The 18,996-nt window shown below is 41.3% G+C and overlaps 1 protein-coding gene across 1 annotated transcript; it reads right to left on the bottom strand.

The window, feature by feature from the left end:
* Positions 1-1,873: 1,873 nt before the first annotated feature.
* Positions 1,874-18,819, bottom strand: LOC307072948 (MORC family CW-type zinc finger protein 3-like). Its single transcript, XM_079732535.1, has 17 exons — positions 18,767-18,819; positions 15,195-15,267; positions 13,753-13,885; positions 13,409-13,635; positions 12,822-12,972; positions 10,465-10,573; positions 9,940-10,068; positions 9,381-9,500; positions 8,620-8,720; positions 6,255-6,362; positions 5,792-5,920; positions 5,381-5,455; positions 5,153-5,195; positions 4,854-4,899; positions 4,657-4,729; positions 3,849-4,566; positions 1,874-3,557 (listed from the first exon to the last, which is right to left on the bottom strand). The coding sequence occupies exons 1-17, from the start codon at positions 18,806-18,808 to the stop codon at positions 3,504-3,506; spliced, it is 2,331 nt and encodes a 776-aa protein (XP_079588661.1). The 5' UTR covers positions 18,809-18,819; the 3' UTR covers positions 1,874-3,503.
* Between the last annotated feature and the right edge of the window lie 177 nt (positions 18,820-18,996).

Genomic DNA, 18,996 nt, shown 5'->3' with positions numbered 1-18,996 from the left:
GGTAAACTGATTAAACAGCTTCCATCTAGGTGGACACTCCCACTTGTGTTGTAACTAAGTCACAGGGAAGGGCGGGGCAGAATTTGAAGTGGCATTTAGTTGCTTATCACACGCACACCTGTTGGTAAAATTGGGGCCCCTTGTTTTACATTTGTGTGGAGTACCTTTACTGGAACTTAGTTTACTAGTGGTGGCAGAGTTTGTGTTCACTGAAAATATCAAATTACGTGCTTGCAGTTCCCTGCCTCCAGCATCGTGATTGTACAGTGACCGTGGTTTACACATTCAGCGTAAGATAATAATAACCATAAAATGATCTTTATAAAAACTGTAGCAACATGTAACCAAGAGGGGGCAAACCAACTTTAATACCTTGTATGATGTGTTCTATACAATTTACAATTTACACCCATTTCAAAAATGTATACTCTTTTCTGAATTTTGCAAAATACAATAGCTCCAAGACATTTTCGGAGGGAAATGTTGAATTATGAAAAGATGTAAATGAAAGGGGCTATACCATAAAAAAAGATTAAAGCTGTTTGACCTCTGAGGGTCACACGGTCTGAGAGATATTCAATCTTGGAATTGTTTAGACCGATTGAAATTAGGGTTAGGGTTGAATACGTTTTCATTGTAATAAATGTAAGCATATCTTGAACATAATTGTTGCTTTAAATTGTAGTTGAGATGCTGATGGAAAAATAAAATGGATGCTGGACGTCTCAGCGATGACAGGAAAGCTATTGTCCCTTATTTACATTTAAAGAAAGCATGTCAGAAATGTAAATCAGTCCGTTTTGTTTATCGTCCCCGATGCATAAATAAAGGCCATGAGTGGAGTGTGGCGGGGTCTTAGTGCAGCGGTCATTACAGCTCGAGCCAAACTTGAGGCCTTTACTGGGGTGTAGATGGGGAGACTCAGAGAAATGCTAAACCTCCATCTCAACTCCATAACTATTGAACTAATGTTGACAACAAAGCGAAAGTAAAGTCAGTGTTGTACAGTAGGTGCACATTGTTCATTTGAAAAATATACATGATGTAGGATTTCATTGATATGATATTGAAATCACTATCGATCAGCATTGAATACAGATATGTCCAGGTTATTTTAAGATACAAGCAGATTAAAATATGACACATTACCACTTTTAAATGTGTATTTGTCAAAACATGTAGGCTATGCTTTTGCATGAATACATATACATTACGATAGCTATATAGATTACAATAGCTATAGATTATATACAAAATCTATGGCCTCCAGGAGAAGAACATTTTGAAGTTGCAGTGGGTAGGATTTAGTGGCATATAGTGGTGAGGTTGCAGATTGCAACCAACTGAATTCCCTCTTCTAAACTCTCCAAATAACGCAGGAGAAGCTACCGTGGCCTGTACGGTTCCAAATGGTCTCTGACAGAATCGAGTAGCCAAGCATCAAGTGATGACGTTCTTTGATAGATGCATAGTTTATTGAGACTGTAAAGCTACTGGTCATTGCGATTGGACGGGTTTTTCACAGGCTTGGGAAAGACACCGATACTGGATTTCTTCATTTGTTTATCAGAGCATTTGATTTATTGATTGCTGTCAGGATGTAAAGAGAATTTCAACCAATATGACAAAACTATTGCAAAATAAATGGCCTACCCTACCCTTACCATCAACTTATATTACTGTTATTTGTGACATGATTGCATAAAATTGCAATGAAAACATGAACAACGATGTTCAAAACTAGGGATGGGCATTTGAAGAAATTTCCTTGATCGAGCATCGCTAGAGTTATCGATCAATTATCGATTAATCATTAACTTTTTTCTATTGAAATTCCCGTTGGTAGAAAATACAAAATGCAGCATGTTTTTATCAATGAAATCTTTATTCCAACAATAATGTATGGGCCAACATTAATACAATGTAGTTAACTTGAAGACCTACAACTGTTTAACAGTTTTGAAATAATAAATACAGGCATTATAGGTTATAGGCCTATGCGGCGCTCGTAAAGTCCGAACAATGCGCCTACAGTCGCTCTTAAAGGTTTGGATACGATTCAACAAGACTAAATCTGTACCCTATTCCAATTACAATAAGTAGCCAACTTATCGGACAACAATAATCAAACAAAGGCAGTAGGCTAAACGTGGGCATTAAACTGTATAACTGTTTTGAAAAAAAGGGGGGGAAAAGGCCGACATATAATGCCTATAGGCTGCAGCCGGCGCGCGGAAAAGGCTCGCAACAAAAAGATGAGCCACCCATTTACCAACAATTGCATGAACTAGTCTATCTAAAAGCAATACCTTATTGAACATATACAAGGCTGAACTTGTTGCTAAAATATCACAGTTTTGGCAAAATGTAACGACTCCAAGAGGCACCAAGCCGAAAGAATAGCGGAGCGAGAGACAACACATTTAGAAAAAAAAGAGCGACTCACATACGGTGGTGACTGTCCCTACTGTCTCATAGCATACAGTAACTCCAGCCTACATATTTTTGTTTAGGAATATAAGCATGTTAACATGCTCGGGGGTCAGACGCGAACGCAGCCTTGTAACTGTCAGTCCAGCAGCAGAAAACACCCGCTCTGACGGGACCGAAGTTGCGGGGATGCAGAGGTATTGTCGCGATAACTTTGACAGCCTGGGGAACCGTCTTCAATTCACTTTCCACCAGTCGGCAGGGTGGTATTTCTCCCACATAGTGATATTCAATTAAATGCTTCAAGACTCACAGTATGCAACACAACGTCCTTTTGATCGATAACAATATAAATTGATCGACGCATTTCTTAACGATCAATTATCGAGCATCGATTAATTATGCCCATCCCTATTCAAAACCCTATGAAAGCCAAAGCCCGCTCTCTAATGCATCATTCAGCCTCGGGAGGTCTGCCCTGTCTGACAAAGGACCAAAGGTCAGGGAGGGCAGCTGGAATGAGGCATGCTAGCTTAGCATGTCTCGTCCAGCTGCCATCCCTGACCTTTTACAACAAATGAAAGATCCAACACACAATGTTACTTATAAAAGAAAAAGAACATACTCATCTTTATTCAACAATAATTTATAGGCTTCATCTTTTCAAACTAAAGTTCCCACTATGTTACTCCAATATAACGTGTACATTCTGTTGTCTTTATGGCCTCCCATTTAATTTCCTGTGCAACCATAATTATAGTAAACAACATTGGTCAATGTCGTCTTGTGAAGTAGCACCATTATTACGGAGGACCTGTTCCGATGTATGTCAGACAGACCGAAAACGCAGGAAAGGAGAAATGAAGGAATTGGTTGAGTAATTTCTAACTGCTATTGAAATGTGATATATTGAATCTATCATACTGTGTTATATCTAGAACAAACCAATCGTAATATCACCATTTACATAAATATAACCAGGAAGTTTAATAAAACAAGTGAGCGTTGACGTTTTTTTACGTCCATTTGTTTTTGCTGAAATTGGTGAGTCTCCCCAAACTTCGACTCCTTCTTCAGACTTGGGGCTCCACGGTGGTGGTGGCTTTCTCCTCCTCCAACTGCTTCACCTAATGGGGAATGTCAAGGTGTTTTATGTTCTAACAACTAACAAGATGCGTTGAGGTTATTTGTATAAAACTCCATCACGGTTGCGGTTTCAAAGGGCTTCAAAGACCTTCCTGCAATCATTGTTCACCAAAAATGTATACACAAGACACATTTCATTGCAACAAAATTATTCCCTCAACTCACAATCAAGTATTTTACTGTTAGGTACACAGGGAAACTGAGAACTAAACTGGGCACTGAAGCTTAAGAGAAGGTAAAACACCTGCAACGACTAAATAAAACCAGCATACCTTTAAGTGCAGTTTCTCCATCTCCTTGCTGCTTTGGTCCAATCTACACGTCAAGTCTTCTTTTTCTCTGCTCAGCTTCTCTGCCTTCTCTCTGGCTGTCTGACAGTCTGCACACTTCTTCTCCAACTCTAGTTGTGCTTGGAGCTCCTTGACACTCTCTTTGAAGGAGTCTCTCTCGTTGGACACAGACTGCAGGAGCTCCATGAGCTGGTCTTGCTCTTCCTGGGCCTGGATGATGCTAATCATTCCCTCCTCCATCACTTTAGCTCCATCGTTAGCCGCTGTGCTGCTGTTCATCTCCTCCTCATCCTTCACTCGTGGTCCTGGCATCTGGGTGCTTTTGTCCCTCGTCTCCTCCTCATCCTCCTCCTCCTCCTCCTCCTCCTCCTCCTCATCCCTCATCTGGGTGCTTGTGTAGCTGTCTACATAACATACTGTAGGTACATCCACGAATGATTTGTGTGGGCTGGTGAAGGCCACGTAAGCGGAATCCATCGGGTCACTCTCCAACCTCACTTCGAACGGTTGGAAGGTGGGCTCCGTCGGTGCAGGAGTACTGCTGCCCTCCAATAGGTCGTCGTCGATGTTTAAGTCCTTGCAAGGGATAGGGGTTGGTGGGGTCGTAGAGCTGCTCAGGCTCATATCTGGGACTAACTTTCTCTTGAGACCATCCAGCTTCTGTCTTTTTGATTTTTTTTGTGAAGCAGTAGGCTGAGGCCTTTTCAACAAACAGAGTTCAACAAACAAAAATTAAGATTTTCCAAGACAATAAAGGAAAAAAACATTTGGGGGTTAAAGGCAATCATACCTTGACGGGTTTTTTGACAGAGAGAATACATCTGTTATTACCGGCTGACTGCTGCTAGTGGACAAACCAGATGCTAGAGAAAAAAATATAAATTAAATATTAAACCAACTCACAAAGAAAACAAAGAACAGAAGGTGAAGAAAACAGAGTTAAAAATAAAGTATGTAACACCCAGATAATACCAAAACACATTTTACCAGAAGCGCCATCTTTTGGTGTCCGTGTTTTTTTCGGGGTTGAGGTCTTGTTTTCATGATCAAAAGTTTGTATTAGTATTATTAAGACTATTACAATACACATTTAGTTCAATATGTAATTCACTACATGAGTTATAATTTATATCTGTAGAAGTCAGGTAGAACTAGAAACGTCTCCATGTACACCATGCACTGTTTGTCTCATGGTAAAAATATAATCAATATTTGAATTATAATTATTGTAAAAACAATAGTACATACAGTATAATATGATTTATATCTGAAGGGATTTTATTAACCTTTTTGAATTCTTTCATCTTTTGTTTCTTTTGGTCCTCCTCCCTGTAAACATAAACAATTCAATTGTCAGAAACACCAAGGTCAGTTAATGTACAGTTTTCAGTATGTGACTAAAATACCACATACAGGTGACATATCAATAACCTTAAATTTTTTCTGACAAAAAACACAAATGTTTGTTTGTTTACCAGACTAAGTGAAGAAGTAATGCTAAAAATGGAGCCTACTGTATCTTATAGGTCTTGGGGTTTGCTGGCTGCTCAGAATCAGAGTCCTCTGGCTCTTCCATCGTCTCACAGCGCCTGAATGAGAGGAGTTATGAATGTATAACAATATACATTTTATACGGATGATTGTGTCCCCTCGAGCAAACTGTTGATTCCCAAATTAAATGAAAAGTGCAACAGTTGACTTGCATTTATTGTGGTGGTGGATGCATATGGATTCATTTTAAGAAAGCCACCTGGATGTCACATCTATGCTCATCTAGTTTTTAAATAGATGCTTTTATCCAGAGCGACTTACAGTTACTTAGTATCGATTGGCATAAAGGCATCTTGATGACCTCTTGGTCAAATCAGCCTACATGCAGTGTGTCGACATCAGGGATCAAACCCAGAACCTTCTAGCTATCTGACCTGAATAGAGGGTCGGGGTTCATGTAGCACAACCACTCTTCAGGAAGTTTATCCGGGTCAATTCCATCCGGGAGCTTCCGCCACTGCTGACACTTATCACACTGCACCCAGTTCTGATCCGGGCGTTTTCTGTAGAACACAGGAACACAGAACCACTCCAATTATCAGCATGGTGTCATAAATATTTGGCCTGTAAGCCCTTTGGGACTGTAATGGTGATTAAGGGCTATACAAATAAAATTGAATTGAACGTCCTCATAAGCGCGTCCAGTGAGTTGGCAACAATGGGATGCTTAGCTTGACAAAACCACAAGTATCACAGTATGAGGCAGCAGTGAATGAATACAGTTCAAACAGTTCCAATGAGATACATCTAGCTGCAGCCATTGAAGATCATACAGGTAACTTGGACTGTATGATGACGATACCTCAAGCACTCAAAACCCTGTGATTGTGGCCTTACTCTTCTTGCTCAATGGGTACGTTATTGCTGGGGTTGCGGTACTGTCTCTTGTACAGAATTTCTTTCCAGTAGTCTTCCAACTTCTCCTTCACATTTCTGATAGTGTTCCTGTAAAAAAAACAAAGAAAATGTCAGACTTGTTGATAAGAGGGACAGTGTAGTGGTTAGGGTTGATCAGAGGTTCTGGGCTTAAACCCCAATATCAACAGTCTACATCATTGATCTTCTACCGGGGGTTGTACTGCAGTCAGTCCCAGAAATGATTTCACCTTTCAAGCATTTTTTTTGCTTCTTTTTTTTGTGGCTCGAGTTGCTTGCGTCTCTCTGAGAGTTTATAGTGTCTCACAATCCCGCAGAGCTGGCAGGACATTTTAGTAACAATATCTGGCTTACCAAACTTGCATATCTTTCAGACCTTTTCTCTGAACTGAACGGCCTGAACAGTTTTATGCAAGGACGCAAGCTTCTTCCATGTTTCTATCTGTGGAAGAATTTAATTAATCTGCAGTCCTGTCTCCACATCTGACACACACAATTATGGCACATTTAGAGGCACTTGGTGAGTTTGGGGATGTACTTCTCTGAGGCCGAGTTGTGGCGCAAAGATAAGACCTGGATACAGTTCCCACTCAGAGATAGAGAATGTAGCAGATGGATCCAATTTAACAGTGTCAGAGGAAGACGCCCTGATTGAACTATCCACTGACAGTACCTACGGAAACATATATAAACAGTCTTGGACGGTTTTAGTTGACTCTTCCGCTCCTGAATATCTTATCCAGCAACGGAGAAGTCTCGCTCGCAATCGCAAAACCCGCGTCCGACCCGACCAGCACCCGCATCTGACAAAGTACATTATTTTTCCCCCGTTTCATCCAAATTGTGCGGTAACCCGTACCTGTGCAGGACTATGGCCGAGATAACCCCCACTACAAGTCTTTACGTGTTGTGGAAATACCAGAGACGTCCGAGAACCCGACTCAGTCTTTAATTCATAATCATCATCCGGAGGCGCACACAGCTTTTGGCCGTGATATTATATATTATATTTTATCACACGGCTCTTCTCAATGCTGTGGAACACTCCGTTCATGTGCATGGGCCTTCACAACTTCCGGCGGCGATCTTCTTTTTTATAATTAACTCCGCAAGTACTCCGGTAACTTATCAACCCCAACGCGACGTCAACGGCTTTGGCGGACTATTTCTCTGCTGATCAACACTACGAATGCTAGTAACACATTAAATGTAAAAAGACACACCGTGTGATGTTATTTTTTCGTTTTGGCAAGTAGCCGTGTAATAAGCGGGATAATGTATAGAGCGTCGCCAGTCATTATTGAAAATAAGCCCAGACAAGGTCGCGAAGCGGAGGTGTCTTGCTTCACCCTGAAGGGGCTTATTTTCTCGATAATGACCGGCGTTCTATACATTATCCCTTACATAGTATATAGATACCTATATATTATATAATATATTATTTAGATATAGAGCTCCGGGAGTCTGCAAATGGCAACAATCACTTCTCCTCCATGCTGCTGTTCACGCTGGACTGAGTGAACGCTGATTGGCTGTTATTGGCATTGTGGGAGTTATCGTCTTCAGTCCACAAGTTCCAAATAGTCACTGTCTGCCTTTTCTCGGTCAAGAAGGCACAAAATTTGAAATTTATGTTACTATTCGTCTACATATATGACCCGCTTTCAATACAGATTCATGTCTCCACCGGTGAAATTCTCCTTTAAGTCAAGTTGAGCCGAGGCCTTTTCATGAATTTAGCCGTCACTTTTAAAGAAAAAAAATTGAATTGTCAATTGAACGAGTTGTTTAAATGCAACATGGGAGTGTGCATGCTATGTGTGTGCACACGTTACTGACAATTAGGCCACGTTCCAAAAATAAGATTAACAGTAGGCCTAAATTTGGGGTGGGGCGTGGGGGTCCGTGCTCAGGGTCTCTCTCAGCCTAGGGGTCCTTGGGCTGAAACAGGTTGAAGAGTCCAGGTCTACATGATGGCACTCTTGAGCCAGGTTCTGACCTTTTCCAGCTCATAAGGACATCTGAATTCACTGCTTGTCACTTTATAAAAGAATGTTTGCTGGGTGACAAAATAGTAACAATAAGTATTATACTAATAGCTACTGATTGAAATGATTTGAAATGTTTCACTTGCAAATGTGCATTAATGTTTGTTTGTGTACAACTAAATTCTGATTTAAAAGTAAAAATTAAACAGGAAGGGCAAAATAAGGCCGGGCTGATGGTTTAAAACTAGGCACAACCTAAATACAGTATGATAAATGTCGAATATGAATTAATGACTGTGAAGTTATGATTTGATCCCGATAACTTCTACAGGCCGTACCTGAACATGTCGGTGTTGTCAAAGTCCTGTTTGTTGTGAGTTGGTTCAAGAAAATTACATTCAATCACACCAATGACTCCGATGCCTAGATTGTTGTTAGCCTGTTAGGAGCACATGCACAAATGTTTAACACAACAAACACCAAAATAGGGCTGCATGATATATAGTTTCCATATCTAAATCGTGATGTGCAATAATCGTATCGCTAAAAAAAGCAAAAAACTATATATATATATTTTTTTTAATAACAATGACTTATCTACAAGAGAAATCTGTCTGATACAACATAATTTAAGGGTTCTTGGATACCAAGAGTTTGTTGCTAGGTAGTGACATGCAAGCTCTGCATGCTCAGCGAGCCCCCAATCACTGATCATGTTGACCAGTTTATGATCAGACAACCAAAGCAATTATAGAATGAAACTTAAAATAGAGCCAGCAAATGAATTCCCAAAAGAACAACAACGTCAGTTGTACGGAATTATTTTGGTTACAGAAAAGACGGCATTGACCAAAAACAGGTTATTTGTCGAGAGTGCCTTGCAATTGTTCAACAAAAAGGCAACACGACTAATTTATTTTCCCCATGTAATTCGCCGCCATAATGCTCTGTATAACAAGTGTATAAAGCTATGCAATTCGTATCGCAGAATATCGATATTCTGAATACGATTTTTTTCCAATATCGTGCACCAAAGTATGAATAATAAGAACTAATAAAAAGGCACATTTTAAAATATCGCCCAGTACCACACACTCACGTTTCGCTGACATCCAACACGGTAATAGGCCTTGATGAGTCGGTTCTTGTGGTACATCATGAGGCCATAATGGTCCTTGCTCTTCGTGTTGTACCCAAAGGTGATGGGGATTTTTTGTTTCTAGAATGGGACTTAAGGAACAATTTGGACCAGGAAGTCTGATGCATTTAATGCATAAATAAAACATACCCACATACACACAGAAGAAGACTGTTGTGAGGAGTCTGGCTCTCTGATGGCTGATGTTGCAGATGTTTGGTGACACGGTGGCTCAGTGGTTAGCACTGGAACCTCACTGCCAGAAGGTCCTGGGTTCCATCAGGAGGTTTTCCACTGTTTAACCTGGGTGCTCAGGTTTCCCCCACTCCATAACACATAACCACAGAACAGTAGCTCCTGGTCTTCCTATAACCGAGGCAAGTGTGCTTAAAACTGGAGTTGGTTCCCAGACGCTACACTGTGTGGCCGCCCACTGCTCCTGGGTTAAATGCGAAGACCACTTTTACTGATTTCTTCTTCTGCAAGAAGAACCTTGAACGTTTATGGACATAAAGGATACGACAAAAGCAGGCTTGTAGAAATCTTTCACAATATGGGCCAGGCTCTTAGAGATGAGCTGAGTCTTCACCTTCTGTCCTCGAATGTTGATCTGCATACGAGGCTTCATGTAGAGGACGCTGCAGTATGCCTATGGTTTAGTATGGATACAAAAACTCAATACAACATTTCATAGATACAAGTATGCATATCACTTATACAACAGCAAATAAACAAATAAGTTTGATCTAGTCGCTTGTTAGGCATCATAAATATAATAATTGTCTTCATCTGTAAATAGGTTTTGTTCATTCAGTATTTACAAAGTGCTTTAGTACATAGCATTTTACAATGAACACACAAATGTTGTCATTTACATTAACAAAATTAAACCAAAGTGTCTAACTGTGGTCTCAAAAATACAGTCATCTTCATTAATTAATATTGCATCATGAACGTCTGCTCTGTATTCGGTATGTGGGTCTTCCCCCAGAGCTACAGGGTGTTTATGTGTGCCATGCGGTCAGCTGAGGTCGCTACTACTTACACGCAAGGAGGAGTGACTCTCAGGGTCTGAAGAGTCCAAGTCATCACAGGGAATACGGATATCGTAGCGGTCCGTGGTGAAATCAATCGCTGGCTTCCCTGAAGACGTCCTATAATGAACCAAGGTTAAATGTCTTTGCAGTAGTGGTCATATTTAGTCTCGTATAAATATGCATCAATATTAGACCTTAACACAACAATCTGGATTTAAACCAGGGATGTGGTTTAAATCAGTCGGTAGCACCGAGTGCTCTACCACTGTAGAGCACCAGTTTGTGGAGCTCAAACAGTTTGTGTGTGGAAATTTGCCAGAGTTGTGGTCACTGCATTAATTCAAAACCACAATCACAGTCTGACCACATGGGTTGCAGCGAGAAAGTTGTGAGGAGGCTACATGATCCACCTCACTGGTTAACCATGCAAAGGTGCCCTAATTGGGTTGTACCAAGTCATCAATCCATCTACGAGTGGAGCAACCCAATTGTCTTGGTTATGAAGAAAGATGGCAGCATCCGATTCTGCATTGTCTTTCAGAGGATAAATGCTCAGTCAGAGTTGGATCATTATCCAATGCCCAAGCTAGATGACCTCACCGAAACGGTAGGCCCGGCCAAGTTCATCACCACACTTGATTTCTGCAAAGGGTATTGGTAGGTCCCCTTGGCAGAAGAAGCAAAGCCTTTAACAGCCTTCAGGACACCGCAAGACAAATGGTAGTTCAGGGAGCCCCAGCAACCATCATTGATTAAGCAAGCTTGTTCAGAAAACGGGCATTGTTTTAATGAATTTGAAATAGAACGGGCATTGACATTGGCCCCTGGTAACCAATCGTATGCCTGCCACGACACATCTCCGCGTCCGCATGCTCTGCGCGCAGTGCATGATCCATGCTGCTCTTTGTTTTCATTTGCTTCAGCTTTATGTGACTTTTAAGTGAAAAAGCTATAATTAAAGTAAACAATATGACCTCATTTGATCCTACAGTGTGGTTACACTGCACATAACAATTGATACTGCAAAATGATAATCTTAAAATTGAAGGTATACTGTGTCTCTAGCATCAAACAAAATGCATAAACGGGTAACTAAGTGGTCTCGGAGAGGATTTTTTTCTAGAACCTCTTTGGACACGGCCCCGACAAGCCCTGCAAAAAGGTAAGACCCCTGATGTCTCCTGGGTCTGGAGAAGAGCAATACAATTCTTTCTGCTTCCGATACGCTTATGCGGGAGCCAATCACCAAGCTGGCTTTTCCCCTTGGCGCGCTATTGGCTGGTTTAACACAATGACGACAGGGAAGCGACGGCAAGCAGCCAATTGCGTACAGAGTCAGTTGAACTAGGCCCGTTGCTCACGCCTCTTGTGCTGAAGAAAATGACAGCAGCTTCCCCAGACCAACGTGCAATCTACAGTTGAGCTTGGTCTGGCAATAGCCAGGCTACTGGTTTTGTGTACACTCCACATCTATATCGGCTGCTTGCGACCATCCTACGCTAGGGCCTGATAGCGTACTCTACAATCAGGAAGAATGCTGAATGGCTACAAAGTTTCATTCACTTTGCACTTTCCTAGCAAGAAATGCCAGCCTGTTGGACTTTCTATTCTTTGCACCCTTACTAATTTTACATGTTTTACAAGGCTGCAAATTTAATCAACTTTTGCTCGTCTAGTTTTGAGATGTGGCCGAATTTGAAAAGCCAAAACCTTTAGGGTTCCTACCGATATCAAGGGACCCTTGAATAGTTAAAAGACTCATACTAACAATTATTAATTCAGCCTATCTTACCGAGTAGGGCTAGGTATCGCCACTGATTTCCTGAAACGATTTGATTCCGATTCACAAGGTCAAGATTCGATTTTATTTCGATTTGATTCAATATCGATTCGGTTAGGGATATTTCAGTTGCGATACCAATTTTGCTTGGATATGAAATCGATTACCATAGAACTAATGCTGTATATTGTACAATGAACCCTCTAACCTGGTGCATTATTATAAATATTAATGTTTACATTAAAAATCTGTCGGAAGTACCAGAGACGTCGGAGAACCCAACACCGTCGTCTATGTGTTCATAATATCATCTGAGGCGCACACAGCTTTTGGCCATGGTATTATAAATTATATTATATTTTATCGATATTATAGAGCTCCGGGAATCTGCAACACTTTCTCCTTAGTGTTGCGGTTCAACCTGGACTTCAGGGAGGGAACGCTGATAGGCTGTCACGACAAGCGGAGTGTTTGTGTGAGTAAAATCACACAGAATCGGCAGGCTGTTTAATGTCCTGACACGGCCGTGTTCTGTGGGCGTAGAGCCTTCAGAGAAGCCTGGTAACCATGGGGATGAACCCAGACCTGCGGAGATTCCAGATGATGATCCGGGTCCCGGTGCTGGAGAAGGATGACTCGATAGCTTGGAGCTCAGTGAGCAGCTCTTCCTCAGTGTTGAAGGGTGAGTGGTCCAGTATGTCCCTCAGACTGGCCTGGTGCTCCTCCATCACACTGAGTAGACACTCGGGTCAAGGAAGTTCTTATTAGGCTTTGCGGGTGTAACCGATATTCTCCTCTCCTTGGACTGAGAATACCCCCTGAACATCTGTGTCATAGCAGGAAAACCAGATCTAAGTTTAACAATATTATTACATTATGAACCATTTCTCATGTTGGAAAGCCACTACAAGGTTAGGTTTAACTACTTCTTTAGCTTTGTCTATACTGGTGCCCAAGGATATTATATATGCAGCATATGGAACCAAAAATACGATTTTGCCTTAAACCCACCCCTCCCACAATTTAATCTTCCTTGGCCCTAGCCAAGGAACTAAATATGGCTTGATTAACATATCCACTGTAATTTACTTCATGATTACAGTGATCCAAAACACACAAGAGCAATGACCAGGAAGACAGTGTAGACCCATTTGACATGCTCAAAAGGATATACTTATTTGCTTCCGTTTTCTTAATGCTTATGATGGGAACATTGATCTGCTCGGCTCTGGTCCTCTTCAGGTAAGTCTGTGACAGCATGCCAACACACAGGTCATTCTTTGATTTGGATAAAACGATGGCATCCTGGCCCAGATGCATTGAGCCAGACTTGAAACCGTTGCCATAAATTCCAATGGGATGTTTGCCGTTCACAACTTTTTTGTCGCTGTATCCAAAACTGTAAGGGAAAAGTGAAAATATGTTCATGCATTTACCACTAAACTCATGACACGGTCATGAATAACTCCCTGATTATGTGATATTGTAAATAATCATCAATATTGTAAATAATCACCTGAGCATCCGATGCATCGACTTATAGTTGAGTCCGTTTCCGTTGTCCATGAATGTTAGACACTCCATGTCTTTGATCTGGGTCTTATCGATCCATATCTGTTTGGCATTGACATCAGTGTCGTATGCGTTGTCTACAGGAAGGATTAGGGACAATATTAAAAAACTCTAATCACTCTAATCACTCAATCAAACTCAAATAAATCTCTATACAAACATAAAATGGCTGCTATATTGTAATTAGGTGAATATATTATACCACCAGGTGAGTGTGATTAGCCTTTCTAAAGGTTTCGAAAAATCTGCCCCATATGACATCACTAGTGGGCGTGTCCACCTAGATCTGTGCTGGATAGATTTCTTAAAGAAATGATGATGTAACACTGGCAGAGGCGTATTTTTGCTTTGGCTTTCCATGGCGTTTAGAGTTGGCTTTGCACTCGTTACAGTAACAGTAACAAATCACCCAAACTTAAGTGCAAAAATATAAAAATGAACAAATATGTGCAACCTGACCACATGTCAGTGGTAGTAATGGAAAACTCTAGCTCCAGCCTGCTTTAGCTTTGGGAGCGTGGCCGAAGGATGGCGTGCTGTACCGGTTTTCCAGTGTCTTTCCCAAAGCCGTAAACAGGGCCTGGGACCCTGTGTTGAGGGGCATCATATCTTTCCCTATGAACTCCGCGCTCTCCTTAGTAATTTTGCTGTGCCGTTTTGAATCGGATTGATATACTCTCAAACGTGATCCCTGCCGGATGGTATTCGCCCTACTTGTCAGGTTTGTCGCGTAAACGTGAACCCCACGTAGCCCGGTGTATCCGATTCCGACCCTATTTTTTCGATTTTGTAACATTAAATCAAAAACCTATCTTTTATTAATCGCATAAATAATAAAGCCGATTAAACGTTTAGCCCTTCTGTCTACGACTGCTTGACCTTTAAAGGGGACATATTATTCCACCAGGTGTGAGTGATTTGCCTTACAAGCCGTTTCGAAAATCTGCCCCATATGACGTCACTAGTGGGTATGATATGACATCACCTAGATCTGTGCTGGATAGATAAGCAACGTTTACTTCAGTCCACTGGGTAGGCTGGGAGACTGATCTATCCAGCACAGATCTAGGTGGACACGCCCACTAGTGATGTCATATGGGGCAGATTTTCGAAACCTTTAGAAAGGCTCATCACAGTCACACCTGGTGGTATAATATGTCCCCTTTAACATGATCAGTGGTTCGCTGTGCATGCAGAGCCTGCATGTCCCTCCCTAGCAACAAACTCTTGTGTATCCAATAACCCTTAAATTTGAGTAAATTGTGTTACATCACTTGTAGATTAGTCTGGAGAAAGTGAACCGTACAAGGTTTTATTTCTTTATTATTTAATATTGCACATCCATGAAGTATGCTGCCACATAACCAAAGTTAAAGGAAGCCTCACCTATGAGTTCAGCAAAAGCACTGAAGGGCCCAGTGTGGCTGGTAGAGTTGGCGTGGAGAAACTTTGGACAAAGCTGAAATAGGAACACCCATCAGGATTACAAAACTATACATTTTTGTAAATGTTGTGGTGATTTTTGTAATTGTTTTGCGTAGTCAACTCATCTTATAGCTAGCAAGTTAACATGTTACTTGGGGGCTATTTCCTTAGAAGGAAATTACGTAACATCAATAAACGCGAATACAACTTTAATGGATTCACTAAGGCGTGAACATGATTTCTGCTTGGGTCAAATAGATTTTCCAATAGAACGGTGGGGAAGACAACTCCCATGATTCCCCACTACTTCAAATCAAACTACGTTTTGTTGTTCTGATTGAGAGACCCCTAGCGCCAAACATTAAATAGCATACCTTTAATGACCTCCAAAGATCAGTTAAAACATAAGATCAATTGCTTTAAATTAAATGGTTAAACGTATGCATTTCTCTTTAGATTACATGCCATTCATCTACCCTTGTGTACTCTTTATTGTGATTTAATCAATATTGTTCCATCCTCATAATTACAAATATGGCTGACAGAAGGCTGGACAGCAGCTCTCTTAGGTAGAAATTTGGTTAGCTATATAGTTAATTCTGTAACTAATAGTATCTCATAGCACGTGATTGATAGCTAGCTTTGGTTTGTGACAGATTCAAATATCAAGGTAGCTTGCTGTAGTGAAGCTCTACCCTCACCACAGCGACACATCGTACCTTTTTCAAAGCTAAATCCTACCCCAACTACTGGTTTCATGCAGATGCCTCAAAAAAGAAGCTCCAAAATACCCCCTGACTTCCGTTGGATCCTAATCCTAATACACACAGTATAGACGGCTGGACGGTTCTAAACGCTCCTCATACAAAGAAATGAATAGTATGACTGGAGTTAGGTATTATGCAACTTATCTCTGGAATGAGCTAATGTGAATTCTGAAACTTCAAATAATCAGCGCCACACCGTCTTTGGGAGTCAGTTACTTCTCACAGATCTCACAAATCACACTTTAGATTATTAATTTAAAATCTAAAATCTGATAGCAGACAAACTCAAGTCTGGGTGAATGGGTGTTTCACTTCAGTTGTTTCAACCAATCCCTGGAGGCAGGGATCTGTAAACATGCAATCGTCATCATTTTCAGGGAATATGCCAGCTCTAGTAAACTAGTGCCAGTAAAGGTTTCGAATGAACAGCATGTAGACTGGCCACTATAGTAATACACTAATTGAAATCCCCTCTGAAAGCTTCCACTACTCCACGCAAATGTGAGACAAGCGCGTCATCAGTTAAAGACACACCTGCAAGCGAGAAGCTCTAGATGTCGATGCAAATACCAGCCAAGCCAGCACATGTGTATGGAACAGGGCCAGCATGGGCTTTGAATGGTGGTTGTTAGTGAGTGACTGCTGGCAACCACAGCAAGTGGGAGAGGTAGACAGCAGTTGCAATGTTTTTGTAGTCTTTTAAAAGTATGATGGGTAAATGTCAGCAACCAATAGAAGCACACGATCACTTGTCTTTAACCGATTAAAAAGTGAACCTTTCTCCCATTTCTTTCACTGTGACTGGTTTTACTGAAATTACTTCTCTGTTCATAGAAGTTCTCCAGCAAAATTTCATTGATTAAGTGTTCGGGGATAAACGTTTCTGAAGCCAGTCATGAACGATAATGATTGAGCAGTTCCAGGCAGGACTTAAAAACAGTTAAGCTGCTTTCACATCGCCGCGACCAACGCCGCGCATCACAGTTTCAGATATCTACAAATTGATTCTGACTAGTCATAATTCCAGTTTAATTCAACTTAATTCAACATATCACCATGTCCCTTTTCAGGTATCTTAAATTAAGTTTGGACCAGGCAAAATGACATTGTAGATATCTCTAACTGATATATAATTCAGTTGCAGATATCAGTCATTCACATAGTGGATATCTGCAATTGAATTGTAGATATCTGTAATGAGAAACCCCATAGACATGAATGGCAAAATTGACGTCATTTCTCCTAGGAGGAATGTCTTTGTGGATATCTGAAATGACAACTGTGGATAGTGTTACGAGAGTGGCGTATGTGTGTGCGTGAGAATGTCTCTCTGTGTGTGTGTGTGTGTGTGTGTGTGTGTGTGTGTGTGTGTGTGTGTGTGTGTATGAGTGACGTCAGCGAATGAGTCGACGAATGAGTGAACGAGCGAGTGAGCGAGTGTCAGTCCAGGAGGAACTAAATGAGTCCGGTTGTGTTTTTGGAGCATACGTGCACTGTTAAAAAAAGTACCAAACGCCAAGAATCCGTTCCCGTGTCTTCCGACCTATGAACCGACCCGTGAACAGACCCACTGCCGGTCATAGTGAAGGGTGTTACCCCCGAAAGGACATCGGCCCTGGAGGGAACGTCTCCCCTGTGCTCCCCGACTACGGTCTGAGAGCCAAGGAACAGGAAAGGTGTAACAATAGGAAGAATGTAGTTGCGGATATCCGAAATGTTCTTTTTGACTAGGTTATTTTTGACATGATGAAATCATGTCAGTCAGAACCGCTCTACTGTTCCCGCTACCTGGGCAGTACTGACTTCATTTCCCATGAACACTGTCGTGATGCTACGTGATGAGGTATAAGACGCCCATTGGCTGCGCGCAGGCAGTTCAACCGACGAGCGCGAGAAACCATGGAAACAGAAAACACAAAGAAGAAGAGGAGGAAGAAGAAGGAAAAGAATTAATGAACGGAGCAGAAACTATCAAAAGAAGGGAGGGAGCTAGCTAAAGTAAATTAAAAAGTAGCCTAAACTTAAACTAAATGCGGCGGTGGTTGGTTGGACAGACGTCTGGGGATGAGATTGGGAATATAAACAACAATGCGTGAGAAACGAAAAAGACAGTTTAATGGCAAATGGCTGACGGGTCGTGAATGGCTTGTGTTTGATCACGAAAATGTCATGTTTTGTAAGGTCTGCCGCATGTACGCAAAAGAAAAAAACAAAACAAACAATTTCGTGGTGGGAACGAATCGAGGCTATAAAGGACCATGAGAGTGTCGGAGTCATCAGTAGAGCTGCACGATTTAATCCGCCAAATCAGGTCGTATTGAAGAGAGCCTTGCTGGGAGAAGCCTTTCTATATTAAAAACGTCGGAGCTGGAGAAGATGCAGCTACTTTTTCGTCAATGAGTTCAGAGTGCTGAAGAAATATGATGCGGTAGAGCTCTGAAATGATCTAAATGAAAAATAAATGTTTTTTTTTTGTTGTTGTATGCATGTACTGTACGTGTATGTATTGTGTTTGGATTGTGTTCATAAAATCCAAAACGTTAAAATAATTCATTAGTTATGCTATTAGTGCATGTTGCAGAATTTACGCAACTGCGACCCCTGGGTTATCGCCTTACGATGGGTAAGAGAATACGGCTACGTCCGTAACGTCCGGCTTTCTTTTCATTTCTGCGGTGATCATCGATAGACTTCGCTCCTGTGATTTCGTTAAGATTAGTATTGGCATAATTCTACCAATCGATACTGATTATATGTTAACCTTACCATACTCTTTGGGACCTCGTGTTCCGTCTGTGCAGCTGCCATGTTCCCGGGAAACCGAAACTAACTCGAGTGCGGAACTCAACTCAACAACAGGTTAAAACCACACCCAAACCCACAACACGGCATGAAGGGTAATGGGAGATGTAATGACAAGTCTATATCATTACTCGGCTTTACTCATCATCTACCAATAGATGGTGCTATGGGTCTTTAGTTTGACAGCCCATCTA

This window comes from Pollachius pollachius (genome assembly GCF_949987615.1).
Source record: "Pollachius pollachius genome assembly, chromosome: 3".
In the NCBI taxonomy this organism is placed as follows: domain Eukaryota; kingdom Metazoa; phylum Chordata; class Actinopteri; order Gadiformes; family Gadidae; genus Pollachius; species Pollachius pollachius.
Note: the sequence above shows the minus strand (reverse complement) of the source record. Positions and strands in the feature narration are given on the sequence as shown.